At 41.0% G+C, this 21,325-nt stretch overlaps 1 protein-coding gene across 1 annotated transcript in view; it reads left to right on the top strand.

Annotated features, from left to right (window-relative positions):
- xylt1 (xylosyltransferase I) overlaps positions 1-21,325 on the top strand; it is a 95,702-nt gene that overhangs the window by 47,789 nt on the left and 26,588 nt on the right. Inside the window, exons 2-5 of the mRNA XM_034131240.1 lie at positions 5,953-6,529; positions 12,164-12,336; positions 12,988-13,190; positions 18,184-18,264. Coding sequence (XP_033987131.1) covers positions 5,953-6,529; positions 12,164-12,336; positions 12,988-13,190; positions 18,184-18,264 — 1,034 coding nt within the window. The remainder of the gene's footprint in view (positions 1-5,952; positions 6,530-12,163; positions 12,337-12,987; positions 13,191-18,183; positions 18,265-21,325) is intronic.

Below are 21,325 nucleotides of genomic sequence, written 5' to 3' on the forward strand. Positions count from 1 at the left end.
TACTCATTTCCACTCCAGGGCCACATGGGGGCTAACCTCAACTCTTATCCGTGTCAATGAATTTGCAACAAATCAACATCTTTGTGATGCTCTTTTTTCTCCCCAAAAAGAAAACAATTACAGCCAGCTGGGAGTCATTCCGAAAGCAGTTTGACACAAAATGTTTAAACATTCTGTAAAATGTAAATTAGATTATTAATCCGTCAGTTAAAATTCTAGAGTAATTTTAGTGGTTGGTTAATTTTGTATGACTCAATTGTCAAGCAAAACGATAACATTTCCAACACATTTCTGCCTTTGTTTGTCTTGTACTTGATTGCGAATTAAATATCTTTGGGTTTTAGAGGGTTGGTTTGTCACAATCAGGCAACTGATTGTGACTGATTGGGATTCTTTCTTTGGCTCCAAATGTTTTCTATTTCTCCAAACATTGCAATGTGCTGCTCTGATTTGATGATATGATGTGATTGATCCATTCATTTCACCTGCTGAAATGAATCAGAAGTGTCAGCTATTATCAGCTACATTTCTGGATTGAATTAATCGCCTCACTTATCCAATACATGTTCCATTGGTATAGGTTGTAGTGCCACTGCTCGGATTGACTGAAGGAATAGTTCAAACTTTTAGGAAATATGCTATCTCACTTCTTGTCAGATTGGATGAAAATAGTATTACTAGTGCTGAATGAGTTGGAACAAACACTTGACTGTGATTATTACTATTATTAGTAAATGATTCTCATTTACATACATTATAATGAACCCGGTGTTATTTTTCTGCAAGGATATATAACAAACAGAAGTCTGTAGAACAGATTCGTAGGCCAAGACCTCACTGCAGCAAAATATTAGTGTGTTACCCAGTCAGCTTCAGTTTTTGTTGGACGGTTTCCACTCGTTTCCAGTCTTTATGCTTAGCTATTTATCTGCTTGCTACACCTTCATGTGTACTGACCAGAGATGGGGTCGTTACTAAAAAAAAGTAATATATTACATATTACATATTACTTTAAAAAAAAGTAATATATTACACTACTTCGTTACTCGCTACATAAAGTAACTCGTTACTTTACTCGTTACTTTACTCGTTACTTTACTCGCAGGGCCGGCCAGCCCCTCCCTACAGGCAGATCACGCAGACTGCTAAAGTTTCAAATGTTCTCTTTAGTTCAGTTTCCATTGTCGCATAAGACTGATCCAGATAGCTCTGACCATGGCTGTCCTCTGTCTCCTGCTATCTGTATTTTGCGCAGTATATCTCTGAACGATGCGATGGTGATTCCACTGTGCAAATGGGCAACATTACCTCTACTACAGGATTTTTCAAAGATGTTTTTCCTTGCATGGCCTCAGATCTACTTCATATAGTAAACACATCTCTTCACTCAGGTATTTTTCCAGAGGCCCTGAAAACTGCAGTCATTAAACCGCTCTTAAAAAAGAATAATCTAGATGCTTCAGTAATGAACAATTACAGGCCAATATCAAACCTGCCATTTCTAGGTAAAATCATTGAAAAAGTTGTATTTCAACAGTTGAGTAACTTCTTGCATTTAAATAACTGTTTGGATGTGTTCCAGTCAGGATTTCGTCCAAACCACAGCACTGAGACTGCTCTTGTAAAGGTCTTCAATGACATCCACTTAAACACAGACAGTGGCAGAACTTCAGTGTTAGTATTATTAGATCTCAGTGCTGCGTTTGACACTGTTGACCACAACATATTACTAGACCGACTAGAAAACTGGGTGGGACTTTCGGCAACAGTTCTAAATTGGTTTGAGTCCTACTTAAAGGACAGAAAAAACTTTGTTTCTATAGGTAAATACACATCTGAGTTGACAAATATGACATGTGGGGTACCTCAAGGCTCCATCTTGGGGCCTCTTCTCTTTAACATCTACATGCTACCACTGGCTCAGATAATGAAAAACAACAAAATAAGTTACCATAGCTATGCGGATGACACACAAATTTACGTAACAATTTCACCGGGAGATTATGCTCCAATTCAAACACTGAGTAAGTGCATTGAACAAATCAATGACTGGATGTGTCAGAACTTTCTCCAATTAAACAAAGATAAAACTGAGGTAATGGTTTTTGGAGCCAAGGCAGAACGTATAAAAGTTAGCGCTGAGCTTCAGTCTGCAATGTTCAAAACAACAGATAAAGCCAGAAATCTAGGTGTAGTCATGGACTCTGACCTGAGTTTCAACAGTCACATTAAAACAGTTACTAAATCAGCCTACTATCACCTAAAGAACATATCTAGGATTAAAGGACTAATGTCACAGCAGGATTTGGAAAAACTTGTCCATGCTTTTATCTTCAGTAGACTCGACTACTGCAATGGTGTCTTTACAGGCCTCACTAAAAAATCTATTAGAAAGCTGCAGCTAATTCAGAACGCCGCTGCTCGAGTCCTCACTAACACTAAGAAAGTGGATCACATCACTCCTGTTCTGAAGTCCTTACACTGGCTTCCTGTGTGTCAAAGAATAGATTTCCAAATATTGTTGCTGGTTTATAAAGCTTTGAATGGTTTAGGCCCAAAATACATGTCTGACCTACTGCTAAATTATGAACCATCCAGAACTCTCAGGTCTTCAGGGACTGGTCAGCTTTCTGTCCCCAGAGTCAGAACTAAACATGGTAAAGCAGCATTCAGTTATTATGCTCCAAATATCTGGAACAAACTCCCAGAAACCTGCAGGTCCGCTGCAACTCTTACTACTTTTAAATCCAGGCTGAAGACTTTTCTTTTTGCCGCTGCTTTTAATTGAACTATTCACATCTTAAACTGCACTGTAACTTTTAACTTTTATCCATGTATTTTTTCTTTTAATGTTTATTTTATTATCTTTTCTTTTTAATGACTGATTTTAAATGCCATTTTTAAAATGTCTTCCATTTTTGTAAAGCACTTTGAATTGCCTTGTGTTGAAAGGTGCTATATAAATAAACTTGCCTTGCCTTGCCTTGCCTTACTATGAAGGATGCTACAAGCCTGTCCATCTCTGCTTTGGTTACCGGTCCTCCAAATTCTTGCGGCGGCGCACTCACAACATCCTCACTCTGGGTTCGGGGGTCCGGTCCTTAGCTATTAGCTTCACCTTAGCATGTGTTCTTTGCAGGTGTTTGTTGAGGTTTGACGTGGTGTTTGCAGCAGTGGATAACAGCTTCTGGTCTGGACACAGTTTGCACCTCACCGTCACATTCCTGTCTATTCTTCGGACGAACTCAAAATAATGGGCATACCTCCACCCCTCGAAAGTTATCGCTGACTCAGCCATGTTTATGCAGCACTGCACGCGGAGATGTGGACGTGCAAGTCGCGCAGATTACGTACATATAAACCTGCGGCGGAAACCCCTCTTGTCTGTCAGTGTGATTATGACTGATTTTATAAAAGTAACGAAGTAACGCGTGTCGGGGCAATGTTAGTAACTGTAGTGTGATTACTGAATTATAAAAGTAACGCGTTACACTACTCCGTTACCGACAAAAGTAATATTATTACAGTAACGCGTTACTTTGTAACGTTACTTTGTAACGCGTTACACCCAACTCTGGTACTGACATACATGAGAGTGATATATATCCTCTGATAAGAAGTTACTTCCTTAAAAATGTCATCGTTTTATTCCTTAAGGCAAGGTGGGATGCCCTTAAAGAATTATGCTGGAAATGCTGCTCTCTAAAATTGTGATAAACATTTTTTTAAACAGTTGTCTGCTCTTATTTAGTCTAAATAATTTGTAAACAATTTGAGTAATTGATAGTAAAATGATCATTAGTTTCAGCCCTACATAAATCCATAAGTTTCCTAATATTGTACAGACAGACATGCCTCAAGTAATTTTCTCAAGTGTGAAAAGACAGGCTTTTTTAAGATTTGATATTAGAGTAACGCTTCCTTCTTTAGCCAACATTTGATATCTACGTCCCGTAAGCAAAGATGTGTTGCTGTTGGCATTTTTCCAATTTAAATGTGTCCCTCATCGTCTCATGTCTCGCAGCGGGACTCAAAGTGTGAGTATCCGTTTCTCCAGGGCAAACACATGCTGCCTCTACTTTACTTGCTGTTACCACCCACACAATACACACACAGACACACACACACAACACAACACAACACACCACACGTGAACTCTTTTATAAAAAGAAAAAGCCTCAAGAAGCATTCCCTGTACTCACATAATCGTGAATGCACACAGACTCATTTTACCTCTGCAAACATCCAGTGACTTGCAGTGCATGGATTAGCCCCCTAAAGCATTCCCTTTGAAACTCGGCAAGTAGGGATTTCTTTTGAGGTGATCACTGGCCTAAGCAGCTGTTACACGCAGGATTAGCAGGTTCTGCCATTCAGACAACATGCTCTGTTTAAACTGGCAGCGTGAGGAGAGCAGAGAAAGACAAGGAAGGGTGGGGGAGAGGTTATGACAGGTAGGAGAGGAGACGAAATTGAAGAGAGAATAGGAGGTGCGAAAGACGTGAAAATAGGGGAAGAGACGATGAGGGAAAAGGAGTGAGATGTGGAGCAGGAAGGATGAGATGTGAAGGGAGCAGAGCTGAATCGGGGTGTGTGAAGAGAAGTGTGAAGGGAAGGAGAGGGGGAAAAGGCAAAGAGTGGAAAGAAGTCAGAGATGCATGGAGAGAAAAGAGTAAAGAAGAGGAGAGGCACACGCTCTAAGGTGTCCGGTATGGCGGATTCAGACCTCTGCCAAGGCAGCCGCTTCAAAGGAGCTGACAATGACGATATTGTTTTGTGTCCTCCTCTGTTTTTAGCTCTTGTGTTCACTTCTATACAATCCTCCTCCTCCTGCCTCTCTGTAAGTGTGTCATCCAGCCACCTTTGTAATGGTGCTGGTACAAGGTGTTTGGAGAGAGGGAAGGTTGATGGGCTGATAACAGGCCTGGCTTTAGGGGTGGAGAGACATTTCCATGCCAAGCGAGCGCCTGTTTCACAATAGCATCTCACTTGGTCCCCGTGTGTCTCTCACACACCTCACATTGCACTTAGCTCTCCCTCCACATTTTCTCCCCTCCTCCCTTTTCTTGTGTCTTGTAAATGGAGAAACACATCAGGGATTCCTGTTGTTATGAGCTTCATCTCTCCTCTGCTGCTGTTTGTCGTTCCGTTCCCCCACCCCCCTCTGCCTCTTTCTTTTTTGTGTCTATCAAGGTGTGCAACAGCGGCAGGCAGCTTTCTTAGTTTTCCTGTTTGATGCACCGTGGCACATTTCACTGGAACAAGCCAGCGCTTCCCGGGAGCAGAACTCATGCCTCGTGTCAGCGCTCCGTCGCCTTGCACTCCACCACTCTCACTCATTACCCTCTCTCCCCTCTCTGCTCTCCCCTGTGCGCCTCCTTCGCTTTCAGCCCATTCTGCTGGAAAGATACGGAAATTGTACATTCAGACGTTCACACACACTCACACTATCTCACATTTACAGACGCACGGAGTTGACAAGTGCAGCCTTTACAGTCACACGCCACACAATTTCTTCAGGTTCTCAAAAAAAAAGAAGACTTGTACAAGGTGTACACAAATACAAACGAACACCCACACAAACTCACACAGTCATGTTCGGGCCCTTTGTCCTTTCTTGGTAATCTGTTTACGGAGTGTGTTGCCCATTTGAGGGAGAATTTAATTGAAACTGAGGCTAATCTGATGATGGCACGGAGCGACGGAGCCCCCTCGGCCCTGCATCACCTCTAGTCAGTTTGCACCTTGTAGTCCTTGCCCTTAAAACCTTGCTACTTCATTTCATGCCTCATGGTTCAATACGGCGCTGCCCACTCATACATGCCACATTGATTGTTAATCCGACATTTGATATGCACCGCGCTCACTCAGTTCTGATTTCTTGTTTGTGTCCTCCCTCCTCCTCGTTTCTCTCTTCCCACCACTAAAATTGCTTTCCTTCTCTTCTTCCAGGATGGATATTACTCCCACCGGCCGAAGGAGAAAAATAGAGTGGACAGCAACAACGAGAACTCTGTACCCAAAGACTTTGAAAACATAGACAATAGTAACTTTGGAGCGCGCTCGCAGCCCCACCGGCAGTCTGTGGGGGCCACCAGCAGCAAACAGCAGCGGGAGCATCTGCAGGAAAAAGCGCATGCCCAGCAGCAGGCCTGGCGGGACACCTCCCCGAGCCGAAACTCCAACGAGGTTCTGCCTGTAGGCCACCAGACGCTGGCGCTGGGAAACAATGCCTCCCACCATGGAGGTGTCGGGGGAGTGTCACGGCAACACTACCGTGCCTCACAGGCCCAGCAGGCCGAGTCACAACACAGACATCAGTATCCGCACAGGAGGCAGGCAACCGCAGCGCCGCTGGAGGTGACCTATGATGAGCCGCCCAAGTGTGAGATCAGCGGGAAGGAAGCCATTTCAGCTCTATCCAGAGCCAAGAGCAAGGAGTGCCGGCAACAGATCGCAGAGGTGTACTGCAGACACAAGGAAGGGCAATTAATGCCCGAGAAGGTCACTCGCTACTGCCCTCTCGAGGGTGAGTCCATCATTTGAATTAGTTTGATTGATTATTTGATTTAATTTAATACAAATCGTTAGTATATGTGGTTTGGACAGTCACTGTGTATTTTTCACACAAATCGTATGACAAAATTGGTCGATATCTATCAAGATTCCTAACACCTGAGGGCACCTGATTTTTGAGTTCCAAGTGGTTGTGTTATGTGAACGCGTTTAGCGTGTAAAATCGATTGCAACGTAAAGTATCTTGCTATGACATTTCATAATGTATAAATAAGCAAAGTTGCCTGGAATGAAAAAAGAAAATGGGGATTGGTATGGTTTGGATCATTACCATACAAGTACCAAACCATTACCCTCCCAAGTACTCCGAATATAAAGAGTTTATTCAATTTGATACTTTTTCGCCCTCTATTTCATGATCTATGTTTGAACAATGCATTCAGTCGTGTAAAATGCCACCACAGAAATATGTGATATCACCATTTCCAAAACTGAGCTTTACTTTTAACCAGTGAGAAATACATAAGTAACCACTTTGGAAAATAGAAAAGTTTCGGGTTATGTAAGACCCTATTGCTTATAGTGTAAGAATCTGGTAGAAAATGGCTTGTTAGTAGAAGTACAAGACCCTGGATTTTTTATATTTGATATTTTCCAACTGATTTTGGCAGATGCCTTTACCAATATACAGACATGTTTTTAATGTTTTTTTCCAACTAATTTTATAGAATATAGATTCTCTACATTTCATCTCCAATATTGGATTTGAAAACCTTTCCACAGCTTATATCAAAATGGCGATGTCATTGAGCATCCATAGTTTTTATACGTTTCAGTTTTTTTTTCATAGCTCTAGTTTAACGTCGTACAAACAAAATGTTGGTTCAGTTGACAAAATGTTCTTATTTAGCTCAGTGGACGAAGAAACACTTAACACTGGGTTAGAGTTTCTGTTCAAGGCATTTCTTCTGAAACCCATTATGTACAGTATGTATGCACTGCACTCATAATATTTTAAGATTTATGAGGATAGATACATCTTCCAGTTGGGACACAGGAACCACCTGTAACAGCTTCCTACTGTTGTGCTCCTCAAACATTTGGTCATCTCAAATCAATCATTTTTTCCTTGAGTTGATGATTCAGGCAGACTCAATAAAATAGAAGTGAAAGAGGAAAATCTCCTGGAAATGAATGCTGACAGGTTATCAATGTCCGCTCTTCATAAAGTTTGACATTTCATTGTGCTCTCATTATTTGCTCCTACTCTCTGCAGTAGTAAAGAAAACATCTAGTTCTTGTCAAAGGCAGGAAATGCCTTTTTTGCCAAAATATAATTAGTGGAGTAAATTGTTGGAGAAAATGGGGATGCTGCTTTTCTCTCAAGTTGGTTTCCAATTTTCATTTATTTTGTTGGGTTGGCCACAGTACAGAGATGATCTTCTTTTTTTCAAGCTGGCACACACAAACACACACACGTTGGCTTTCTTTTCTCTATGAAAGGATGGACATCTGCAGTCCGGTTGTGGATCTGTAAACAGAATCTGCTGCGACTGCCACCGTCGGTGGGCGGTTCGCATCAGCAACCATGTTGAAGTTAACAGCACGCACACACACGTACATTTACACACATGGGAGTGGACTGAATGCTGCGCGGACAGCAGGGAAGGAGGAGAAAGCTATTATACATCCTGCCTGTTCTACTTCCCTCCCTCTCCCCTGTTTTTAGAGCTCGATGAGGCACCGTGACTTACCAACTTTTGTACATTTCCCATCCCAAGAGCAGTAGTATCGTTTCTGTGCCCAAACTACTGTCATCTCACACAGCAACGCATCATCCCACTCACACTGACAGTTTGATCAGAGGAGACAAAGAAATTGAAAAAGGTTTTTCCCTGGTGGCGGGCTGCAAAAACACGACAGCTAAATTAAATCACTTTCTTTCCTACTCTCGGCCTGCCTGCCTGCCAATGTGTTATGTCTCTCTCTCGTCCCCTCCTCTGTTCCCCATCCCCATTCAAGTCCTAACCTTGTTAGCAGAAAATTGTTCAATTTGGTTTGATCGGTATGCCGTCCTTGAGGCCTTGGCTAGATTAGCAATTGTGATAGCTCGGGTATTAGCGTCATTTAATACAGCAGGAACATGTTTAATCTATTTGCCTCCCATATGCTAACTTGGCTAATAGTAATGTGACTGCGCTGCTCCCGCAGGAGTGCTGGCTGGCAGTGACCTTTCAGCAATAGCTTCAACCTAATGGCCAATGAATTTGTGTAAAGAATTTGTGACACACCTAAAGACAAACCATACTGTGAAGTTTACATCAGCCTTATGAGCTGTATAGCTTCTTTTACTGTTTCTCAGTGTCTTTGATTATTTTTATCCGCTGCTCTCAAAGCATCATTTCACACCACAACTGTCAGCTGTACGCAGCTTGATGCTCAGTTAGTAAAGCATTTAGCTGACAAAGAGCCACATATTTCGCTTGGCAGGTTGTTGTCGTCTAGCATCTTGTTGAGTGAAGGTGTTAACTGGAGATAGGAATGTTTTACACATGGGAACTGCCTGTCAAAAGACTGTATCCCGCAGGATACCGAAACCATTTAAAGGCTATCATGTAGCTGGTTAGCTAGTTTGCCCTGTTTTTGCTGGATGTGTAAATCGGCAACTTTTTGCTAACGTTCTTAATTTCAACTCAAGAGGGGATAATATTTCAAGTGTACTCCAAGTGGCCTTTATTTCAGCTTTACATATATAACGTACTTTATTGAATTTCCCCACTGCGGATCAATAAAAGTGTAACATATCTTTAAAGAAAAGGAAATTAAGTGTTTTATTGTATTCTTAAAAATCAAACCCATGGATATGATTTATGTTTGCCGAGCTGGCTCTGCTCATGTTTCGATGTAGCAGACGCCATCCCCGAGACATTTCCAAATGCAATTTGGAACAAGCCCTTTGGGATAAAGCTCAGCTCTTGTTCTAACCTCTCATATGAGCAGTTAAGATGGAGGGTTGGTAAGAGCCCGAAGTTACACAAGATGATGGAGGAAGAGAGCGGGGTGATAGCAGATGAGGGAGAGGCAGTTTAAAAGATTGATGGCGATGGGAAGCATGATGAAGAGTGATGAGTTCAAGAAGAGGGCTTCTGAGTTTTTTTTTCTTTCGGAAAAAGGCCCGCAGTGCCTTCAGGTGCAGAAAAATACTACACGTCAAGCTCTTCTGCAGATAAACACACATGCTCGACAAAACTGACAGTAAAATGTAAGTTCTCTCTCTCACACACACACACACACACACACACACACACACACACACACACACACACACACACACACACACACACAAAAACACATAGCAGTGCTCATTAGTTCAGCTAGCTAGCATAGCACACACTCTCAAAGTGCTTTGTGAAGCGACTGGCCAATTATCCGTGTGCAAAGCAAACCAGTGAACCTTCTTAGCTGGCCACCAATTACCGCTCAATCTGATACGGCTCACAGCAGATTTCCCCCATGAGCTGTCACACACACATAGACCTACACACACACATGCAGAGAGAGAGAGAGAGAGGGAATAGCGGGTAATAAGTATGAGTGACTGACAGGAGCCACAGCCAATTGGAGCCAAGGGAGCCTGTCATTAACCCAACCTTGTGGTCAACCTTTAAACAAAGCCATGTTGGACACCTGCCCTTAAATTTGAATGAATGAGATTAGTTAAACAGTGGGGAAGAGGCCTTTTAGCCGGTCGCTGTCGACTCATAAAGAGCCGACATGTCTGACACTCGCCTTTAAAATGTTGAGTAATTACAGGAGCCTCAGGGCCAGACTGGGAGAGGAGCCGGGAGGGGTTATTTGTTTCAATGTGCGCTCAGGGGAATAAACACCCATCACCTCAGAACTCCCTTAGCTTCGTCTATTTCTTCAGCACTGCAGGCTCTTGGGAACTGAAGTCCCAAATTATAGTAATTAATCTACTTAAGGCACGTTCTGTAAACAAACATGTCTCATAAGCTGCATGCCCACATTTGCTGTAATAACTGAGGTTGAAATGTGTGTAATGTAATGTTTTGGGACCTGTGGGACTTGATCAAGCAGAACTGCCTCGATAAACTTTTTGCAATTGTTTGTCTTAGTGCGGTCTAGGGTGGTACAAAACCGCACAATGGAGCTATGTGAGGTTACCAGCGGCTCTCCACAGATTGTTGGAATTGTTTAATTTGATAGTGGCTTGGCAGGCCGCGACCAGGGCGGTGTTTGCTTTGCATGGTTATTGTTGTCATTTGTGTGAAATCCAAGGCATCTTCTATGAGTTTTGCCAGAGAGGAATGATGGCACATTGTCAAACAGTGCTCCACCCCCAAACCCCAGAGGAATCGTTTATAGGATTCCTGTCTGAATGAGGATAGTAGTTACAGTGTGTAAGGGTCTGGTTGAAATTGTCATGGTTCAAGTTCAATCACAGAAGAAAAACCGATAAGAGGTTTTGTGGTCATGCTTTTTCCACAGTAGGGCTGAAATAGCTGTCGGACTTTCTTTTATTAAGTTTGTTTTTTATATCTTGGTTGTCAACTTACTTGTGTTCCTTGTGCATGACATCTGATGTATTCAAAAGGATAGTTTGGTTTCTTTGAAGTGGATTTGTATGAAGTAGTTATCTATAGTCAGTTAACTACCTGACTGTTGGCCTGCCTTACAAGCTCGTAGAAGCATACAGGAACACCAGCATGGAAAACAATATCAGATTTTAGGTACACTATTCTTTCCGATGGTGCACTGAGGCAGTTAAAACTATCTATGGTCTCTTTAAATCTACCAGATTCCATTCACAAAGAAATATTTACCACTGCTTCAATTAGTTAGTTTTACAAACCAAACAATCAAGGCAGCATAGAAAAGCAACCCTCTTGTTCGCAAAAAGCAAATGTCTTTATTTGCGTTGCCTTGGTGAAAAGCAAAGGTAAAAGATTCAGTTTGACAGCAAGGTAAAGCAGCAAAGATATTTGAAATATAGCTTACGTTCAAACTGATGTTGATTTATTTTTAAGTGAAACCGTTGCTAAAGTGAAACCGTTGCTACAGCCCCAGATCCAAACTATCCCTTTTAAAAGAAACACAAGTTATAAAACCACAGCCTGCTCAGTAAGTGTTTCTCAAACCATAATGGCTACATAATAGTCCTATATTATATTTTCAAAAGAGCATACATTTAGAAATATAGGCACTTCCCCAGTTCCGACTGTGGCAGGAAAGACAATGTAAAATATCGACTTTATGTTCACTTGTTACATAGCAGTTAATTAATATGAATATGCTAATCATACCACTCTGCTACTTACCGTGTTGCTGAGCAACCTTGTTTTGAAGCTATTTCCCTTATTGTTTATTGAAAGAATGACATTTTATTACTATATTCCTTATCCCTCAGAGATATTTATAGGTGCCCCCCCATTATACAGTAACATATGGCGCTGTTTGTGCAGCCTCTCATAGGATAATCATGTAAATTACAGATTTGATTTGGCAATCAAACATGCAAACAACCCCTGGTTATATTACTGATGCAATGCTGTGTGAGTATGTCGTTAATACAAGATGTATGTTCCCTGGTGTTGTTACATAAATGTTGTCTTATCTTCCCTTACAGGTAAAGCCAATACTAATGTCCAGTGGGATGAAGACTCTGTGGAGATCTTTCCTATAAAACCAGTCAGAATAGCGTTTGTCCTGGTGGTCCACGGACGAGCCTCCCGCCAGTTTCAACGCCTCTTCAAAGCCATCTTCCACAGCTCGCACTACTACTACATACACGTGGATCAGGTGAGCACAGAGAGGGGACAAACATGATGATGAATTGACTTTTAAACTTGGGGGTCTGTAAAAATTGCTTCATGTAAGAATTAATGTTCTAAGATTCTTAATCGTTTCCCAACTTACACAAATCTAAATAACTTATAAATTGCTTCTGATGGACAGTAACCCTACACATCTAGTCAAAGTTGTGTCACATTGTGTGATTGGTTAAAACATTGCAGTAAATAAAACATTTACAGCGATAATTTGTGTACATTTTACTTTTCTGAGACATCCCACCAAATATCACCATTATATTAAATGCAACAGGCAGCATTTCTTTTTTCATTTAAACTGTAGTTTATGCATGTTAAATATGAATAAATGTGAGCTTTTTTGTGTTAGCATTACTGCAATGAATTTATGATAGCTTATTTATATATAAAAACTATTTTCTTATACTCTGCTTTCATGGCATAATTTTCCATACCGCATTTGGTAACAATAAGAGTAGATCATAAAATGCACTCCCTTATGTACTGAACTAAGAACACATTGGTATTCGATACAGGAGATACTGAAAGATTTACACTCCTAATTACAATGTTCTTTGTTTGTCAATAACATCACTCTCTTGCTATCAGACATTAGATTAATTGTGTAAGTGTTTTGTTCCAGCGCTCCAACTATCTGCATAGGCAGATTCAAGCCATGGCTGCCCATTATCCCAATGTGAGGGTGACACCCTGGCGCATGGCCACCATCTGGGGGGGGGCCAGTCTGCTGACCATGTACCTCCGCAGCATGGCCGACCTGCTGGCCATGAGGGACTGGAGCTGGGACTTCTTCATCAACCTCAGTGCTGCCGACTACCCCATCAGGTAACAGAGAGGTCTTTTACAGCAATTGGAGTTTAGTACAGGGTTGTAGGGGAGACCTGACTGAGGTTATTTATATATATTAGATTAGATTTTTTTATCCCAAATTGGATTTTTTTTTATCACAGCAACATGTAAATTGTCCATTACACATGAGTTAGACATTTAATAAAATAAGATAAAAGAGAATAGAAAAAAGATAAACATATCAACAGTAGAACGAATATATAAATAGATTGTCTAAGGAATACACAATATAACATATACAGAATAAGTAAGAATACTCTATAATAGACCAATTAACAAAAGGTTATATACATAGGATACTATATATATTACAAAAGTGTGCAGAGTAGTTGCATTTTTTTTAATTAAGGTTAAAATTGAGATGGAAACTATGAAACTGTGAGTTCTCTGCTAGCCTGGCAGGAGAATTGTCCTGTTAGGAAATGAACTGAGGTGTAAGCAGTATACAGTTATATCTGTGACAAAGGCACAACAATAGCAGAGCACTTTCAGCCAATATGCTAGCAGTAATTCAATACACACTGGTATGGGTTCCTGCGGTTAACTGTGAGCTTTAAATAAAGAGTCACTCCACACCAAACAGATCAATGAGGTAGAACCTCTGCTTCTCTCAAACACTATGCGTTCACACCTTCTCTTCGAATACCTGCTCCTTTGCTCACACTCCATTGAAAGGGTTACATGTTGAACTGATTATAATTTAATTGCACGGGATCAATACCTATCGACACCCCAGGCCTGTTGTGTACTGTACGGTACTAAAGTCATCTCCACACCACTCCAAAACATCCCCTTAAAGAGGCTGTAAAAGGTCATTAAAGCCACTAAGTGTACGTGAACTGGACATGAAGTCATGGAAATGGCCTATTGGACGAGACATCTTGTGACTATTTTTTTTAATTTATTTTTTTTGCGAGTTTATAGTCCTTTGGGGAGTTCAGGGTCTGCTGGGTTTTTGATGTAGCTCTGCAGCAGCCAATTAAAATCCTCCTATTAAGGGGAGAGTTATCTCTTCTGCGCAGCCAGATGTCCACCAGTTGAGTTTAGACAGGCTGTAATGGCCGCTGGGCAGAAAGAAGCTGGATCTGATGTCTCCACAGCTGGAGCGAGGATGCAGGGGCAAATGTGGATTTTATTCAAAGTCTTGTTATGTACGGATGTTTTCCCATATACCGATGAAGTTCAGCATCTGTCTGTGTACATGTGTGCATATTTATCCTGTCTGTACGCCTGTCCGTGCGTCTGTCAGCGCATGATTAAAGGTATTTGTGAGTGCATGCACCGAGACACTGTTTTCTTCCCGTATTTTGCATCCTCATTTGCATGAGGGTGATGTTGAAAAAGGCTGACAGTGAAGGTTTTAAGCCCCATCTGTTGGGAAACGGAACGATTGATAGAGGGAAAGACGGAGCCGACAGACAGAAATGACAGGGAGAGACGAGGAAGCGAGAATAAGCAGTTATAGGAAAGGGGAACAAGAGGAAACCGCCTGTTTTAGATCCATGCAATTTAGAAATATGTAAATGCAAATCTTGTATCTTTGCTTAGCAAGTGCATTCGAAACCACAGCTAGATTTGACTGTCTATTTACTCATTTGAACTGTGGTCCTTTTAAGTGGCAGGCCTTCAGACCTCTGTTGGAGGGGGCTTCCTTCTCAAGTCTCCTCAAGCAAGAAACCCAAACCCACTCAGCTGTTTTGTCGCTGATAATCCTCTCTGATTTTCTTTGGAGACATTCCCCCTCGAGAATAAACACAGCATGACATTGTCATTATGAACTTACTATAGCACACTACAGCACGGAGGAAGAAGAACGTGTTGGAATAAGCAGATGCCTCAATCTTGCAAATGCAACCATGTGTTAAGATGCCAGGGTTGACTGCATGTCAGATGGTCCAGAAACCCACTGCCCCCAAACACCTCAAGGTGCTGTGTCCAAAGTCGACATTTACACCGAGTTCTCTCCATGACTCCAATGTCATTTATTAAGCTGAAAATATATCCTGAATGTGCATCAGTCTTTCCTTAAAGGGTTAGAGTTTGGGTTAGTGTACGCTAAGTCTTCCCTACAGTTTTATATTGCCATTAGAAATACATCTCAAGCAGGAAAGTCGTTCTATTATCTACGATCTTTTCTCCAGTCTCCATCAACAGAAACTGTCATTTTCCCTTGCAGACCTCGGGAACCGCTGGTCTAACGCTTCTACCATCGATTTGTTTATTAGTGTTATTGTATGACTTTGGTGAATCAGAACCAACACTTTAAAACACGGAAGTCACACAATAACCCAAACTAAGTAACCGATCAAGGTAGCGGTAGACCAGCATGTTCTGGGAGGTAAAAACACAATATTAGTCAATGGAGTCTGCTGGCATGGAAAGGTCTGTCTAAAAGAATGGAAAAGCCGGGAAAATATTGGTCTCTTTTGTAAATAAAGCTTACACCTAAACAGCTACTGATTTATTTTTAGTTGGCCAAAATAAGGTTTTGTTGCTGCCTTTTCCACAAGTATAAAGCTTTACTACTGTACTGCTACTCCCTTCTTACTCCAAACTGGCCGTCATTGACTGTAGGTAATACACTGACTTTGAAACACCACAAAGTAAGACCTATGAGTACTCTCTTAAGAGCAGTTTAAGTATTTGTGGTCACATACTTTTCTTTTTTGACCAAACAGTAGGCACTAAAGGTGTGGGGGGGGGGCGGTGGCACGCTGCCCTGACTGCTGCTGTTGTTATCAGTGGGACTGGAGACATGGATTATTTCCCCTCTAATTCCCTGATAATGTCTGTCCTGCCGCATGGATGGCTCTCAAAAGGCAAACCCAGAGCCCCTCACACCAGCACAGGGGCTGAGTCTGTGGGGAGATATGCCGTGTGTGTGTGTGTGTGTGTGTGTGTGTGTGTGTGTGTGTGTGTGTGTGTGTGTGTGTGTGTGTGTGTGTGTGTGTGTGTGTGTGTGTGTGTGTGTGTGTGTGTGTGTGCGTGTGCGTGTGTCTGTCCAGAGAGGCCAGAGGATGAGTTACACGCTTGCTTTGTCAGAGTGCAACCCTCTTTCCCAGCTTTAATCTACACAGTCTCCTTCCTTTACCTCTTTCTTCTCTTAAAAGCCCCTTTCATAGACTTCAGAGCGGCTTTTAAGAAGTCTGAGCTTTGAGCTTTTGAGACAATGACTGGTTGCAGGCGTCGTATCGTCTAATCTCTGTCACTTTGTCATCTCTGCCTCGGGGAAAAAGTTGTATCTCATATTTTGGCTTTGTTCCATAAGTGATAGGTGACATTCCCTGCTGTGAAAAAAGCCTGTATTAGAACTATGTCAAAAAAAATAAGAAGTAGTAAAAACAAGAAGTATTTTTAAATTAGGTTGCAGAACTTTTTGCAGGTTGGACAAACATAATAAATAAATAAATCAACACTGCTCTGTTAGTGCATTCATAACCTGTGATCCACTGGTATTCCCCTCTAGACTGGTATATTGAAAGTCTTTTTTATATAAATGCATATAATTCATTTACCAGCTAGACCATGATAGGGAAATAGTGGCACAATCTTGAAGTGTACCTTGCAGTGCTATTGAAAAAGTGCACATTTCATAGCTACCAGGCAGAGTTGAAGCTCACAGCAGAGTGTGTGTTACAGTAATATGTGCGTGTGAACACCGCTGTGAGACAGGGCAGCCACAGGGCTGACAGTAAGCAAACTAGACCCAGTGGACGGGGTGACCACTCAGGTGGCAAATCTGGAGCTTGACATGAATTCCCCTCGCTCTGTGTGTGTGTGTGTGTGTGTGTGTGTGTGTGTGTGTGTGTGTGTGTGTGTGTGTGTGTGTGTGTGTGTGTGTGTGTGTGTGTGTGTGTGTGTGTGTGTGTGTGTGTGTGTGTGTGTGTGTGTGTGTGTGTGTGTGTGTGTGTGTGTGTGCCTCTGTGTGCCTCTGTGCCTGTACATTGTCTGTGTGGGAAGTAGAGACAGAGAAGCCTGCATGTGTCTGTGCGGCACATCATCAGTTAGGCTTTATGGCTCAGGACCTCCTAAGATAAGCCCCCCAGGCTGTGAAATTGCTCCTTGAAGAGAAAATGACATTAATATGCGCTTGTCCCTCCCCCCAATGATCCTCAAGCTTTTTACCAGAGCCTCGCTGCTCTTTTAGCGAGGCAAGCCAAGCCATCATGAAAAGCTCCACCACAGAAGAAATGTTAGCGCCATTGACCGTGGCGTAGCCCGCGGAGCCAAGCTTTTAGCCTGTCTGCCCCGTGTGAGAGCGCGGGGACGGCTCTATAATGGAAGAGCAGCATGGAGTCATTCATCAAAATCATGGATAACACAATCTTTTGTATAATCCTAAATAGTTTTAACGGCGTGAAGGGACTGAGGGTCTGATGCTGGGCAGCCGATGTCTGTGATTGTGACTCAAAAACATGTTTTGCTTATTCACACTGATGTTTGAACGTCACTGTGATGAGTTTGTTTTACCTGCTGAAGGTCTTGAATCTGAGTTTGATGACATCACTTCTAGATTGGAGAGAGAGTCATGGTCCAGTATGCAACTTGTGCAAAGTCTGATGTGGAAAATGGAACATAGTGACATATATGTAGTGAATTTTGGAAAAATGTAATATTTTCATTGTGGGAGATAAAATAAGCTTTACATTGCCAGACCCTAATGGCAAATGCCATTTATCATGTTCTTTCCACGGAGTGTTATCCACAGGCGCAGACTGGACAGGATTGGATAGACCTTAAATATAAGAGCAATGTAACATGTGGCTAAGTGATGAAAACATTTAAACAATATGAGTTATTTCACAGTTTTTAAGGAACTTTTGTTTAAAGCCACCAGAAAACAGATGGATTCATTTGCATAATCTTCTTCTTAAAACCTGCTTCTGTACTGTTCTGCAAAATGAAGGTTCCAGTTTGGTCTCCCCATATGTTTTCCAGTCAACAGTAAGTCCTTGTTCTTCCATTTCAGGACCAACAACCAGCTGGTGGCCTTCCTGTCCAAATACAGAGACATGAACTTCATCAAGTCCCACGGCAGGGACAACGCCAGGTGAGAAGCACATTTTAAACTTCATTTTAACACCCTAACCTTCCTCTTCACTCTGTGGCTCTCTGGCCTGTCTGGTTCCCTCACACACAGCAGCACCTAAGCACCACGCCGTACTCCTGCCACATGGCGTGGTCACTGAATCATAATACAATTAGCTCCCATCTGTGGCTTCATTAATTAACCTTCTTGGTGGCGTGAGCTAGCGAGGTCATAGCCAGAGCGGCTTCTTCCTGCTGCCACCCTCTAATTCCTGCATCATCACAACACTGCGACAAACCAGTCATCGCTAAACACCGTGGGCAAAAAGAAACACCCAAAAAACACTTGAAAATCCAAAGATATATTTATTTTCAGCATGGATGCATGAGTCAGCGTGACTCAGCAGTACTATTTGCAGTCAACAGTATGTGAGTGCTGTTATGTTCCTGATTTTGTTTGGTTTAAACAACAATAATGATCTCAGTAATCCACCTCTATGTGCATATGCGATTTTAGTTGCACCATAATTTTATTTGCACTATTTTATTTACACTATTTTATATATTCTTTCTTTTATGTAAGTATATTGACAACTAAAAAACCCATCTGTTGTTCTTATATCTTGTCCAAACCTAACTCAAAAACAAAATTGAAGTACTTAAAGGGGTTTAGCCCTTTTAAAACTAATGCACCAGCACTGACAGTGGTTTGGTTTATTTTAAGCTAATGTACCTCTGAAGAAAAACATGTTTTATTGAACTGATTGTTATCGTTTTGGATAAAAGCGTTAGCTAAATGAAATGTGATATTGTATGTTGCATGTTTGGAGTTAGCCTGGGGCCTAAAATAAGATTTCCATTGCCAACAGCTACACAGAAGCTTTTGTGCCGAAGACAATTATTTATTCTACTAATTCATCCAAAAAAGAAAAAAGTATAATTCATACACACAAAGATAAACAAAATTAGTAGAAGCGGGAGGGCTGAAGCATAGCTTATGGGAAGTATCCCTCCCGTGAATCATCCTAATATAACATTGGCATTATTGCGTCAAAAACGTATAGAAATTAAGGAGTACAAAGAAATAAAGAAAAACTAGGGAAAAAATAAATAAATGCATATATATATATATATATATATGAAAACTAGATATAAGGTCATTTTCTGCACATGTCAATAGCAGTTGACTATCTTTTTTGAAAAGGAAAATACTGTATATAAAAATATATATATGTACACATGTACTTGGCAAATAAATAACAATAATATATGCATATAATAATATATGCATATAAACATTGTGGACACTTATTTTCAAGTGACTTTTTTTTCATTCATATGTTCACACAACATATACATAAGCACCATATGTTCAGGTGTATAAGTACACAAATACACTCATATACACCAATACAAATATTACAAGGCAATTTCCAGGGCTGAGATAATCATTCAACCGCATAACGATGAAAATAAATAAGAAGGAAAAAATAAAAATAAAGTAATGTAAACAATATTAACTAAATAAACAAACTGAGAAGTTAATATATATTTTATATAATATTTCTAAAAAACATTATTGATTCTGGGAATACCCAATATTTGTTAGCTGGAGTAATCTGCAAATATAAATGTTTTGAATTTATTATAATAGTTATTATTTTTTGTAGATTTGTTGAGTACGTGTTTCCCCATATTTCGGAGCAGTAGTAAAGGTAAGGGAGAAATAGACTGTTATAAAGAGTTCTGTGTATTTGTTCCTCGAGAATGTTCTTAGTATGATACAAAATACCTGTACACGTACATAATTGATATGGTGCGTCCAGTTGAGTTTTTCATCAACAAGCAGTCCTAAAAATGTACATGCACCAACTTTTTCTATCTCGGTATTGCAAATCCGTATAATGCAGTACTGAGAGTACAATACTCTCAGACTTTGTTTTGAATAACATGTAATTTGTTTTGGCCACATTAAGGGATAATGTATTAACTGCAAACCAGTTACATAGTATTTCTAATTCCGCATTCACAATTTTAACAAGATCGCCAAGATTATGATGGGAGCAGAGAATGGTGGTATCATCGGCAAAGAAAATGAATTTGAACAGATCTGAGGTGTTGATAATGTCATTAATATAAATCAGAAACCGTTTTGGACCTAAAATTGATCCTTGTGGGACTCCACATGTTATAGTTTGATTTCGCCTCGTCTATATCCACATATTGTAGCCTATTTATCAGATAACTCTTAACCCATTCTTTTGCTTGACCCCTTATGCTACATCTGGGTCAATGTGAGAGTCGAAACAGTTATGTCTTATTAGATTTTCATCAAAGAGATTTCAATCCGTTACTAGATACTCAATAGAGTTTACTCTGTGGTCACTGGGACTGGGTGATTTGAGTTCATGGTACATACACGGAGGTAAATTCATGACTGATCATAACACAGGCGATTTATTTTAACACACAGGACAAAATACATAACTGAATATAACGGATTATTATCGAGTGGTCGATGGAACTTTTGACTCATGCTTAATGAAGGAAGTGAGGAAAAATAGCGCATAGATGTAATTGCATTATTTAATTTTATTTAAGTCCTCACTGTCCTTCACAATCGATACTTTTCCTTCGTTTGTTTTGATGAATATTTTACAGTCCCTGGTCCAAGTAGCTTCAATTTTGTTCCTCTTCCTCAGGTGTCTCGCCGTTTGTGCGATGTCCGCGTTCCTTTTCGTGAGGTGCTCGTTAATGTAGATTCCGGTCCCTTTCAATTTCTTGGCGTTAATCATCGTACGGATTTTTGTCTTTCTGCTCACAAGTTTCATGATCACCCTTTGGAATCCACTTTCCGAAGGCTTCCCAAGTGTGTGGCAGATCTCAATCTCCTCAGCCCTCAGAGGACTTTCAGGACAATTAGGACTTTGAATCTTTGAATATGTAAAGGCTGAAACTGAAAAATGCATGAGTGCATTTCTAAAATGTCTTCCACGTATGTTTGTCTAAGCCACAAGGTCGACACATCAGTGTTAGTCAGCGTTCAGGTAACAGAGGGATCAGTCTGACCCGGCTGACCAGAA

Source organism: Trematomus bernacchii, unplaced genomic scaffold (assembly GCF_902827165.1).
Source record: "Trematomus bernacchii unplaced genomic scaffold, fTreBer1.1, whole genome shotgun sequence".
Taxonomy (NCBI): Eukaryota; Metazoa; Chordata; class Actinopteri; order Perciformes; family Nototheniidae; genus Trematomus; species Trematomus bernacchii.